This window comes from Scyliorhinus torazame, chromosome 13 (genome assembly GCF_047496885.1).
Source record: "Scyliorhinus torazame isolate Kashiwa2021f chromosome 13, sScyTor2.1, whole genome shotgun sequence".
In the NCBI taxonomy this organism is placed as follows: Eukaryota; Metazoa; Chordata; class Chondrichthyes; order Carcharhiniformes; family Scyliorhinidae; genus Scyliorhinus; species Scyliorhinus torazame.
In genome coordinates this window covers 185734899-185748645 of record NC_092719.1, presented here as the reverse complement: position 1 = coordinate 185748645, position 13747 = coordinate 185734899, and the positions used below count along the sequence as shown (strand labels likewise).

The window sequence follows — 13747 nt, the reverse complement described above, 5'->3', positions numbered from 1 at the left end:
TTTTTGCTACAAGCCTCACTCATCTCGGAGTTACTATATTCTGCCACCTCATTGCTGTAATTCAGGACCCTGGAGACAACTAGCATTTCAGTTTTAAGTCCTCTTTATTTCCTCAATTCTAACTATAGTCTCCGATCCCTTACCCACACCCGTACTAATATTACAGTAGTATATTTAAGATTCTTGCGTACAAGGCAGTTGTCATAGATTATCATAGAATTTACATTGCAGAAGGAGGCCATTCGGCCTGGCAAGTCTGCACCGGCTCTTGGAAAGAGCACCCTACCCAAGGTCAACACCTCCACCCCATCCCCATGACCCAGTAACCCCACCCAACACTAAGGGCAATTTTGGACACTAAAGGCAATTTATCATGGCCAATCCACCTAACCTGCACATCTTTGGACTGTGGGAGGAAACCAGAGCACCCGGAGGAAACCCATGCATACACGGGGAGGATGTGCAGACTCTGCACAGACAGTGACCCAAGCCGGAATCGAACCTGGGACCCTGGAGCTGTGAAGCAATTGTGCTATCCACAATGCTACCGTGCTGCCCTCCGAGCTCTTCTTCAAGATCCTCGTGTACAAGGCAGTCGTTCTCCCAACTCTTTTACATGGCGCAGAAACTACCTCAAGAACCTGGAGATGTACCATCAATGGTGTCTGTGATGGATTCTCTGTAGCAGCAGGGAGGACTGGCGTACTATCATCCATGTCTTTGAAGGTGCCAAGAGCACCAGCATCGAGACCATAATCATCTGAAACTTAATCCGCTGGGCTGGCCATGTGTTTAGGATGTCAGAGTCCCGACTGCCAAAGCAAATCTTCTTTGCCCAGCTCAAGGAAGGATCCCGAACAGGAGGCGGACAAAGGAAGCACTTCAAAGACACCCTGAAGGCTTACCTCAAGAAATGCAACATAAACGTCAATGCCTGGGAGACCCGTGCTCAGAAGAGACCCACTTGAAGAAACCTCATGATTGAAGGGACAATTCTCCCAGGATACCCAATGGCAAGCGAGGCCCAGAAAAGGAGCCTCAGAAAGGAATACCTGCGATCTTGAGTCCAAGGACTGAACTCACCTCCCAGAAACACCTGGCAAGTGAAACATCAGCCATGCAAGAACCCACAGAACCCATGACCAATAATACAAAGTTTCTTGGGTGGACAATCATACTCGCTAGCAAGTGTTTGCCGAAGAAGGAGTATATTTAATCGATAAGCATACTCCTCCTCAAGTTTTTCACCATCTTTTCTAAAGCTATTGAAACATATAACTCCCAATTCTGCAATCATGTTGCAATACCTTCTAAATCAGTAGTGGGCAACCTCAAGTTGGTGCATAAGTGGCCCTCCTTCATCTCGCTGGTCACAAGATTTAAACCGGACATGTTCACTAACCATAACCCATGAATAAGATTAAATACATTTAACACACATGGAACATTTCATTTAAAAAAAAATTTAGAGTACCCAATTCTTTTCCAACTAAGGGGCAATTTAGCGTGGCTAATCCACCTACCCTGCACATCTTTGGGTTGTGGGGGTGAGACCCATGCAGACACTGGGAGAATGTGCAAACTTCACACGGTCAGTGACCCGTGGCCAGGATGGAACCCGGGTCCTCGGTGGCATGAGGCAGCAGTGCTAACCACTGCGCCACCATGCCGCCCTCACATGGAACATTTCATAACGAGTTATAGAGAAGCAAGCAACTTCAACCATGGTAAAACAAAATAATTTTTTACACTTTGGAATCACAGGGAACACACTGCTCCCACAGTCATGCTGTGTGCAATCAGCAGGCACATCACTTCACTTACCCTTGGTTTTATGTAGGTATCACTTCAGTCATATTGCTACATGGACGGAAATCAGCAGAATCTTTCAACTCTGCGTGTGGACAACGGTGGACAAAATGCACTCACTGGTCTAGGTGGTACTTGAGCCTCTTAATTCACTCAGTTTATTTCTTGTATTGTGTTTTACCTAGGCAGCAGACTTTATTGTGTCCTTCTACATTAATGATGCATTCCTCACACCATTTAACTTTTCTCCGGTGTTACTTTAGCCTCTTTTGAAGCATCCTTTTCATCTGAAATATCTACATCACAGCTTATCCCATTTTAAAAGCAGATTTTTGTTACAATTATGATGTTTATAAGATTATTATGCGTTGGGAACGTGTCTTTAATTATAGGAAAAATACAGGGAGCTGCATGATCTTTCTTTTCTGAAGTCTGCCTGACAACAAGCCTAGGTCACATATCTGTTAAAGATTAAAAGGAGACCTGGATTGATTTGCTGGAAGGAAGGTGTACGATTTCACACTTGGAGGCAATGGCAACGATATCTGTGCTTACAGTGGTTAGACTGGTAGTGCCAGGAAGGTTAAAAATGTCTAGTTGTAAACCGTTATATTACCAGTTGTCCATTTGATTCTAGGATCAGACACAGTTGGAGTCTAAAGACTAGCTAATCAGAATTTCTATCTGGTTACAATGCCCATGTGACCATGGAGATGTGTTTTGAGAGGGGAAATGTGGCAAAGAAGCCACTGCCAAATCGGATTACAGGCTTTCCTAAAATATCACAAAGTTAGTCTGCCTAGCTTTGAGAGTGAGAGGGTGCCTAGAGGCTGAATGTCTGGTTCACTGTGCAAGAATACAGATGAGAGCTCAGGCTCAGTTTGTAAAGACAAAACCTGCGAAGAGTTAAAATGTGACTGGAAGATTCACCTCGCTTGCACAAGAGAGGGTTGCTCCAGAAAAACTCCCAACATGAACACAGTTCTAGGATTAAAAGTTAACAGGCTAATTAAGCTCGAAGGGTGAGAGTAGTCCTGGTTAGTGTGTATGCCCCTAATTGGGACGATGTGGATTTTATTAGGAGGATGCTGGGGAAGATCTCTGACTTGGACTCGAGTAAGCTGATCATGGGCGGGGACTTTAATACAGTCCTGGACCCGAGCCTAGACCGGTCATGTTCAAGAACGGGCAGGTTGCCAGCAATGGCAAAGGAACTGAGAGGGTTCATGGAGCAAACGGGGGGAGCAGATCCGTGGAAATTTAGCCGGCCGACGGTGAGGGAGTTCTCGTACTACTCCCACGTCTACAAGATGTATTCCCGAATCGGCTACTTTGTTGTGAGTGGGGACCTGCTGGCTGGAATGGTGGGGGCAGAATATTTGGCAATTGCCATATCGGACCATGCTCCGCACTGGTTAGACCTGCAGTTTTGTAAGGACAGCTTTCAGCTCCCACCATGGAGGCTGGAAGTTGGATTACCCGCGGACGAGGCGGTGTGCGAGAGGCTGAGGAAATGCATGCAGAATTACCTGCAGGTGAACGATACTGGAGCAGTCTCGGCAGCTGTGCTCTGGGAGGCACTGGTGAGAGTGGAGCTGATTTCAATCCGGGCGTACAGGGACAGGACGGACAGGGCAGAGACGGACCGACTAATTAAGGAAATTCTACGGACGGACAGGAAACGACAGAGGCGGCAGGCCGAATTTGGGGTGCTGACTACAGGCAAGGCTGTATAGCAGCTTAGAAAGGTAAAAGGCGCGATTTATGAGCATGGGGAGAAGACCAGTAGAATGCTTGCGCAACAACTAAGGAAGAGGGAAATAGGGAGGGTAGTGGATGGGGAGGGTAATCTAGTGGGTGACCCGGCAGGGCTGAACAAGGTCTTTAGGGACTTTTATAGGAAGCTGTACACATAGAGCATAGAACATTATAGCGCAGTACAGGCCCTTCGGCCCTCGATGTTGCGCCGACCTGTGAAACCACTCTAAAGCCTATCTACACTATTCCCTTATCGTCCATATGTCTATCCAATGACCATTTGAATGCCCTTAGTGTTGGCGAGTCCACTACTGTTGCAGGCAGGGCATTCCACGCCCTTACTACTCTCTGAGTAAAGAACCTACCTCTGATATCTGTCTGATATCTATCTCCCCTCAATTTAAAACTATGTCCCCTCGTGCTAGACATCACCATCCGAGGAAAAAGGCTCTCACTGTCCACCCTATCTAATCCTCTGATCATCTTGTATGCCTCAATTAAGTCACCTCTTAACCTTCTTCTCTCTTAACGAAAACAGCCTCAAGTCTCTCAGCCTTCCCTCATAAGATCTTCCCTCCATACCAGGCAACATTCTGGTAAATCTCCTCTGCACCCTTTCCAATGCTTCCACATCCTTCCTATAATGCGGCGACCAGAATTGCATGCAATACTCCAAATGCAGCTGCACCAGAGTTTTGTACAGCTGCAACATTACCTCATGGCTCCGAAACTCAATCCCTCTACCAATAAAAGCTAACACACCGTACGCCTTCTTAACAACCCTCAACCTGGCTGGCAACTTTCAGGGATCTATGTACATGGACACCGAGATCTCTCTGCTCATCCACATTACCAAGAATCTTACCATTAGCCCAGTACTCTGTCTTCCTGTTTGGTACACTTCGGAACCCCCGGGGGACCGGGGGGGGATGAGGAGATTCCTGGACAGACTGACCTTCCCAAGAGTGGGGAGGGGGTTGGTGGACGGACTGGGGGCCTTGGTCAGGATCGAAGAGGTATTGGGGGCCTGAAGGCCATGCAGTTGGGTAAAGCCCCGGGGCCAGACGGGTATCCGGTGGTTTTATACAAAAATATTGCTGGGATAGTGGGGCAGGGTCAGGGTCTTTAACGAGGCAAGAGACAGAGGGAGTTTACCCCCGACGATGTCGCAGGCCACCATCTCGCTTATTCTGAAACGGGATAAGGACCCGGAGGCTTGTGGGTCATACAGGCCGATCTCTTTGATCAACGTAGCCGGCATGTTACTGGCCAAGATCTTGGCGACTAGAATTGAGGACTGTGTACCGGATGTAATTGTGGAGGACCAAACCGGGTTTGTAAAGGGGAGGCAGCTGGTGGCCAACATGAGAAGGCTGCTCAACGTGATTATGATGCCCCCGGAGAGTAGGGAGGTAGAGATAGTGGTGGCCATGGATGCTGAAAAGACTTTTGACCGGGGCGAGTGGGATTATCTGTGGGAGGTACTAGGATGGTTCGGGGCGGGGTTCATCGACTGGGTTAGGCTTTTACAACAGGCCCCGGAGGCGAGTGTAAGGATGAACAGGACGACATCGGACTACTTTAGACTGCACTGTGGGACAAGACAGTGCTGTCCTCTCTCCCCACTGCTGTTTGCGCTGGCCATAGAGCCGCTGGCAATTGCACTGAGAGCTTCTCGGGGCTGGAAAGGGCTGGTCGGCGGGGGGGGGGGGGGGGGGGGGGAAAGAGTGGAACATAGAGTCTCGTTATACGCAGACGATCTGCTGTTATATGTATCGGACCCAATGGTGGGGATGGACGGTATCATGGCAACCCCGAGGGAATTTGGCTGGTTCTCCGGATACAAACTAAACATGGCTAAGAGCAAGTTGTTTGTAATTGAGGCGAGGAGGCAGGATTATAGGCTGAAGGGGTTGCCGTTCAGGCTGGTGGGGGAGAGTTTCCGATATTTGGGGATTCAGGTGGCACGGGACTGGGGCAAGTTGCATAAGCTCAACCTGCCCCGACTGGTGGAACGAGTGAGGGAGGTGGGATGTGCTCCCGCTGTCGTTGGCAGGCAGGGTGCAGACTGTTAAGATGACGATTCTCCCGCGGTTCTTGTTTGTTTTTCAGTGTCTCTCCATCTTTATCCCGTGGTCCTTCTTTAAGAGGCTGAATAAAATTATTCTGGGATTTGTATGGGCAGGGACGTCCCCGCGGGTGAAGAGGGTGATGCTTGAAAGGAACAGAGAAGGGGGGCTGGCGTTGCCGAACGTCAGCAACTATTACTGGGCGGCCAACATAGCGATGATAAGGAAATGGATGGTGGGTGCGGGGTCGGTTTGAGAGCGGATGGAGGCTGCTTCGTGCAGGGGCACTAGCTTAGCAGCCCTGGTCACGGCGCCTCTGCCGCTTCTGCCGGCACGGTACTCCACCAGCCCGATAGTGGTGGCGGCTCTTCGGATATGGGGCCAGTGGAGGAGGCATGTAAGAGCATCGGTGTGGACCCCAATCTGCAGCAACCATCGATTTGCCCCGGGGAACATGGACGGGGGGGTATCGACTGTGGAGGACAGGAATTGTGAGGATGGGGGATCTGTTCCTGGAAGGGAGCTTTCCGAGCATGAGGGCGCTGGAGGAGAAGTTTCGGCTGGTGAGGGGGAACGAATTTAGATACTTACAGGTGCGGGATTTTGTACGCAGACTGGTGTCCTTCCCACGTCTCCCGCCGAAGGGGAGGCAGGACAGGGTAGTTTCTAGGGGAGAGGTGGGCGAGGGTAGAGTCTCAGACGTCTACAAGGAACTAATGGGAGCTGAGGATACGCAGACCGAGGACCTGAAGCTTAAGTGGGAAGACGAGCTTGTGTGGGGTGGGGGGGGGGGAGAATGGAGGACAGTATCTGGGCAGAAGCCCTGAGCAGAGTAAACACGACCGCAACATGCGTCAGGTTCAGCCTGATCCAGTTTAAGGTCATGCACCCGGCCCACATGACGGTGGCCCGGATGAGCAAATTCTTCGGGCTGGAGGACAAGTGTGCTAGATGCGCCGGAGGGCCAGCTAACCATGTACACATGTTCTGGTCGTGCCCTAAACTCAGGGGGTACTGGCAGGGATTCGCTGATGTCATGTCCCGGGTATTGAAAACTGGGGTGGTAATGAGCCCTGAGGTGGCAATCTTTGGGGTTTCGGAGGACCGGGAGTCCAGGAAGAGAGAGAGGCCGACATTCTGGCCTTTGCTTCCCTGGTAGCCCGGTGACGAATACGGTTAGCATGGAGGTACTCAAAGCCCCCGAGGGCTGAGGTATGGCTATCGGACATGGCGAGCTTTCTTGGCCTAGACAAAGTCAAGTTCGCCTTGAGAGGTTCGCTATTAGGGTTTGCCCAAAGGTGGCAGCCATTTATTGACTTCTTCGCAGAGCAGTAAGCGTCAGTGGGGGGGGGGGGGCTAGGGTAGAGTAGAGTAGGGGGATATTGAGGCAGGTCCTTGCGTGAACAGAGCCGTGGTTTGTACTAGGTTTAATTTGTGTCTTGACTTTTTTTTGTACTATACAATGTCACTTTTTCTATATGCCTAAAATACCTCAATAAAATTGTTTGTTTAAAAAAAAAAGTTAACAGGCTAAAAAAGGGAAAGAATGAAAGTAAACCAAAGGAGCCACAAATCACTTTGGACTGATTCCAGGAGAACTGAGTGGCCCAGATCTTCCAGTCTCCAGATCACCGGAGATCGAACATACACCGCACCCCCACTCCCCCCGGGATGTGCTTCAGGACCCCTCAGAAGTTTCGACCCCCCCCCAGGATGTGCTTCAGGACCCGCGGGAGGCTCAACACTGACTCCGGGTGAATTTCCCGGGATGTTTGAACTTCCAATAGGCAAGTCCCCCACTCCCAAGGACCCACTGAAAAAGTCTGTCTCCAAGACTTACTTACTGGCTAACTATCAGGAAATGTTAGACTGAAAGATTCCAGTCCAACTCCTGGGTAACTATAGAACACACAGGCCTGTTGAGGACCATTAAACTACTCCACCAAGAGGTTAACACCTTAGGAAGTGGGGCAGGAAAGGAAATCAACACAAAAGAGAAAAATCACTGACATAACCTGATAAACTCAGTTGGACGGCTTATAAAACCACATTTTACAGCTGCACCATGGAAAGCATTCTATCTGGCTGCATCACAGCCTGGTATGGCAACTGCTTGGCCCAAGACTGCAAGAAACTACAGTCGTGAACACTGCCCAGTCCATCACGCGAAACCGTCTCCCATCCATTGACTCTGTCTACACCTCGCGCTGCCTTGGGAAAATGGGCAACATAATCAAAGACCCCTCCCACCCGGGTTATTCTCGCTTCCAACCTCTTCCATCGGGCAGGATATACAAAAGTCTGAGAACATGCACTAACAGATTCATAAACAGCTTTTCCGCCACTATTACCAGACTCCTGAATGCTCCTTTTCTGGACTGAACTGATCTCCCCACGCATCTTCTCTACTATAGCACTACACCGCGTACGCTTCACCCGATGTCTATGTATTTACTTTGAGTATCTATCGGATGAGCTGTTTTTCATATATGGAACAATCTGTTTGGACTGTACGCAGAACAATACTTTTCACTGTACCTCGGTACCCATGACATTATACCCAAATCCAAAATTCAAAGAACACAGGCACAGGTTTGTGTCTGCTCTACGGAGTTACAGAAAATGGAAATTAATATAAACAGTTGCAAATGATTGCAGCAGTGTCCAGTTTTCTACCAGATGTTTTTATACTGTTCTCCAGTAGTAACTAATAGTACATTTGTAGTTTCATTTGGCATTTTAATGCTATTAAATTCTGTCATTACATTTTTCAATGATCTAATGTTCTGAATAGACTTATCCAAAAGAACTGCATATAGTTCTGTATAAAATGCAAATTAACTTATTTTATTAAAATACATGGGACTGACAACAACTCTACAGGTATCCAATGAAATACCATTTTATCCCCACTCAAAAGCAAAGAAACAAACAAAAACTTAAAACAATAAACCTCCCAATTATTTATAACCACTTCAACACACTTGTTGCATCGTACGGACTCAATTTACCGCAATAGTCCACCGTTAATCCTCACATCTGCTAAGTCAATATAAAGCGGTGAATATTTGCTTTAGAAATGTCTTCTTTAAAGTTGTTTACTGATTGGATCATCATGTGGTATGCTGTAATATAGCGGTCTCCAATTCAGCCACATTGCACCAGTGCATAGTCTGAAGTTTGGGGGTGGGCATAGTAATGGGCAAGATATGTCTGCCATGCAAGAGTCCATGATGTACAAGTCAGCTGTATGTCCACCTTTGGGAAGGACTTCATGAAACTTACCAGGAATCCACACATTAAACGAAATGGACGCACCTTTTACCTTACAGGTTGGTATCATTAAATCTGAACAATGGCAGCTCCCAGGATTGGTTACAAGTCCACAGATGCTGCATATTTATTCGCTGGCCTACAGCACCCAAAAAAACATAACTGCGCAGCTTTCTCCATTGCTCTTGACGAGATCAGCAAGCAACCAGTCTTGTTGATGTTAAGGTTAAGGGATTCAAGTCTTCAGTGTGTGCAGCACGATGTAGAGAGGGTTCTGAGGCACTACGGTGGATTTTGGGTAATGAATGTTGCAACAGTTCAACAGAGGATAAAATCTGTAACAATTTCAGAAAGAAGAATCAAGCAATTTGAGTCTAATACATGCAATTCACGTAGCTTGAATTACAGTTATGCAATTTAAGATGTATGGAATTATGGTTAGAAACTATTATCCATTTTAATCCTGAAGGGATTTCTTAAGATTCCTCGTAATAACACATTTTAAGAAACCTTTTGTGATATCAGAATGCTGCACCAGTCCTTTGTCTCATCAGCTGTTTGATAGAAAAACAGTTTCCTCCTTGTAACCCAATCACAAAAAATCCTGAATGTACATCTTCCATGTCTGCCTGTTATTAATAAGCTCCTGCATTTGTTGTATTCTGTATCTCGAGTTCCATATGGTTATATCAGCTGACACATGAGCCTTCAGATTCCTAATGCAGTCAATCATTCCAGACTACCTGTGCGAATGTGGAAATGGGAGCCTTGTGCCTCAAGGCTAATCATACTCACCCTCTGCAAAACTCAGATTGAGCCTGCTCCCTAACATCTCAATGAAAACCAAGGGTGGAATTCTCACAAGCTGCCGTGTTCGATGGTTCGAGGCCCAGGAATCAGTGTTAATTTACAGTGGGATCCTCCTCTGGTGCTCGCCATGGCGGGTCGGAAAACCCACCAGAGGCTGGTGTGAACCTCGTTTGCATCCCATTAATGGGATGACAATAAAGACCTCCCCCCCCCCCCCCCCCCCCCCCCCCACCAACCAATGCCAGCTTGAAACATATTCGGAACAGCGTGGCGTGCAGCTGTCAGCACTCACCGTAACAATACCTGGGGCAGCTTGTGGAGTTCAAGATGGAGGATTCCTGGAACAGCACAGCCGTGGACCAAGGGTGCATCGGCAGGTGGACTGTCCAGATTTGGTGGCCTGGGGGTGGGTCGATCATCCAACCTCAGGATGTTCCTGAAGATCTATCTTCATTCTCAGGAGATCCATCGTCTGGTCTCGAGATGCTCCTGGAGATCCATTTTCATTCTCAGGAGGTCCAACATCTGGTCTCAAGAGTGCTCCTGGAGATCTATCTTCATTCTCAGGAGGTCCACCTTTCCTCAATAGAGGGTCAGCGTTATTGGGCAACCTTTCAAAATGGCGTGTGGGCACAAGGGCTGATCATGTGCCCTCCAGGCCTTCCCCGCCACTGAATACTGTATGAAACACCTGGGTGCATAATTAATGAGGTCAGGGCCAGAAGAGAGTTGGCGTGTTTTCCTGCCAACCTCCTCAGCAGGAAAGACCACGACAATAGCCGCGGCACTTGAATTGGAAAATGGGAGAATTCCGCCCCAAATCATAATGATTGTTAAATGTAGAATTTACAACAGATTGGATCGAAAATGTAATATCCAAACATATTTTCTAAATTTAAATTCAACTGGTGGGTCCACAACTTCAAATTACATTTGTTCATAACAGAACAATGCAAAAAGGTAATTATTTTATTACAGCACTCGTCTCATAATAAAAGAGAAAGGATTGTGTACTGGTTTTTAAAGGCAATAATCATCATTCTGCAAAAGAAGCCAGAGTACCAAAATGGCTCTTATCAAAGTCACAAATGACATCCTTCGTGACTGTGACAAAGGTAAAATGTTCCCTCCTTGCCCTCAACCTGTCTGCGGCCTTTGACATGATTGACCACACCATCTTTCTTCAAGGTCCCTCCATAGTTGTCCGGCTGGCAGAGGGCTCAGGTCCCTGACCTGCTATTGTTTCCAGCTTGGACTAAGTGGAGAAGATGTTGTCTAATGCATTGGTAGGTTGCAGTAAACATACACTCAATTTGTAAGTGCTTAATCTTTTTTTTAAAAAGGACATTATACTCTGGCCTAAGCACACAAGATAATTATCATCATTATAAATATATCTGATTCTTCCAAAATCATCACAAGTTAGAAAACAAGGATTGACATGGATGTGTGCAGAGCAGGAAATCATTACAAGAAAGCAGTGAAGGTGGATGTTGGAACCTTCTTTCAAGAGCGCCGGGGTCATCATTCTAAGATGGATGTTTAGAACTCTTTTCCTAATCCCCAAGGAAATAAGAATCCCTTGCCTTCAAATCACTGCTTCCTGCAAAAGTTCGGAGGGCTGTCACACCTTGTCTAGACATGGTGAAAATAAATCTTAATCATTTTATGTAACAAGGTTAAAAAAATACCAACAGCAGTTGAGAGGACAAACAACCCAAGTGTGTTCGTCTAAGATCACCCCAAAAGTGGCCCGAGTTCTCAATGTCACCATTGTATACTTGCAATTGTAATCAGAATACTTAAGCACCTGATGTTATCAAAAAACATTGAGTACCATCTGATAATTTACAATTTCCCGAGTAGCTCTGGTAGCTGCTGCACAAACGTCTATAATTTACTTGTGGCACACCGTACTCCTTTCTAAGTTTAGCAGAAGACTACAGGATATTTGATTGCGTGAGCCTACTTAAATGGTTTCCAATCATAAAATAAATATAGACGATAGAGGTCATTCAGCCTATCTCAGTTATAAAAAGCTACAATTCTTCTAGTTATGACTTGCATAACTCCTAAAGTGTATGTCTCCTGTGCTCTTTCTGGAAGTTTATTTAAGAGTCAGGAGTTTTACAGCACAGAAAGAGGCCCTTCGTTCCATCACATCCGTGACAACCATCAAGCACCCAACTATTCTAATCCTATTTTCCAGCACGTGGTCCCGTAGCCTTGTATGCTATGGTATTTCAAGTGCTCATCTAAATACTTCTTAAAAGTTGTGAGGGTTCCTGCCTCTACCACACTATCAGGTAGTGATCCAAATTCCAACCACTCTCTGGGTGAAAGTTTTTCTTCACATCTTCTCTAAACCTCCTTCCCATTACCTTAAATCTATGGCCACTGATTATTGATCCCTCCACTAAGGGGAAAATTACCTGCCTATCCACCCTATCTACGTCCCTCATAATTTTATACACATCAATCAGGTCCCCCCTCAGCCTTCTCTGCTCTAGGGGGAACAACCCCAGCCTATTCTGTCTCTCTTGAAAGCTGAAACAATCCAGCCCAGGCAACATCCCGGTGAATCTCCTCTGCACCCTCTCCAGTGCAATCACTTCCTTTCTATAGTGTGGTGACCAGAACTGTACACAGTACTCCAGCTGGGGCCTAACCAGCATTTTATACAGCTCCAGCATAACCTCCCTGCTCTTATATTCTATGCCTCTGTTAATAAAAGCAAGAATCCCATTGCCCTTCTTAACCACCTTATCTACCTGTCATGCTGACTTCAGAGATCTGGGGACATACGCACTAAGATCCCTTTGATCATCTGTATTTTGTAGGGTCCGACCATTCATTTTATATTCCCTTGCCTTGTCAGTCCTCCCAAAATGCATTACCTCACACTTTTCATGTTGAATTCCATTTGTCACCCTTCTGCCCATCTAACCAGCTTGTCTATATCATCCTGTAATCTCTGGCCTTGCTCCTCACTATTTACCACACCACCAATTCTTTGTGCCATCTGCGAACTTACTTATACCTCCTACATTCACATCCAGATCATTAATGTATACGACAAACCCAGCACCGATCTCTGCAGTACACCACTAGACACAGGCTTCCAGTCATAAAAACAACCTTCAACCATCACCCTCTGCCTCCTGCCACTAAGCTAGTTTTGGATCCAGTTTGCTAAATTGCCCTAGATCCCATGAGCCCTTACCCCTTACCCCTTGTCAAAAGTCATTAGTTCTGGAATTAGTCCTAACTTTACCCTTCACTTATTTAACCTTCTATTGTCTTGGTTTACTTTGAATAAAGCACTGCATTTATCTTTTCTATACCACGTAATTGTATTTTGTAAAATTGTTCTTCATTCAAAGAGATCAAGGGCGGGAATCTCCCAACGGGCGGCTAGATGGGAATGTTTTACTCTGGCGTCGGCGCCCATTCCGGGACCCCATTCTGCGGCCCACAGGAGGCTAGGACAATGCTGGAGTGGCCTCCGCCGCCTCAGCTGCCGATCCCGCCGCCGCGGGGTCCGCGCATGCGCAGTTGAGCCGCCACCAACTAGCGCATTCGCAGTGGCCTTCTTTCCTGCGGCGGGCCCGACGCCAAATGGCGCAGGGCTACATGAGCCAGCATGGAGGAAAGGAGGCCGGAGGGGAGAGAGGCCGGCCCGCCGATTGGTGGGCCCCGATCGCGGGCCAGGCTACTACGGAGGTCGAGCCCCCCCCGCCCCAAAACAGGCCGAACCCAGACCCTTCAACGCCGAGGTCCCACCGGCTCAGAGGATGTTAGAATGGCGCTGGCGGGACTCGGCTTTTTGTTGACGGCCGTTCGGCCCAGAGAATCGGCGCGCTGCCCATGGGCGCACACTCCGACCGGCGCCGCGCCGATTCTCCGGCGGGGGGGGTCGGAGAATTCCGCCCCGGTCGGAGAATTCCGCCCCACATTTCTCCAACCTCTTGCTAATTCTTTGGTACTCCCGCAGTCCAAGGATTCTGGAATTAATCCTGTGACTTTTC

The 13747-nt window shown here is 47.5% G+C and overlaps 1 protein-coding gene across 1 annotated transcript in view; it reads right to left on the bottom strand.

Annotated features, from left to right (window-relative positions):
• Positions 1-8354: 8354 nt before the first annotated feature.
• Positions 8355-13747, bottom strand: part of raf1b (Raf-1 proto-oncogene, serine/threonine kinase b) — a 140261-nt gene continuing 134868 nt past the window's right edge. Inside the window, exon 17 of the mRNA XM_072472564.1 lies at positions 8355-9244. Within this exon, the coding sequence (XP_072328665.1) occupies positions 9104-9244 (141 nt within the window). The 3' untranslated portion in view covers positions 8355-9103. The remainder of the gene's footprint in view (positions 9245-13747) is intronic.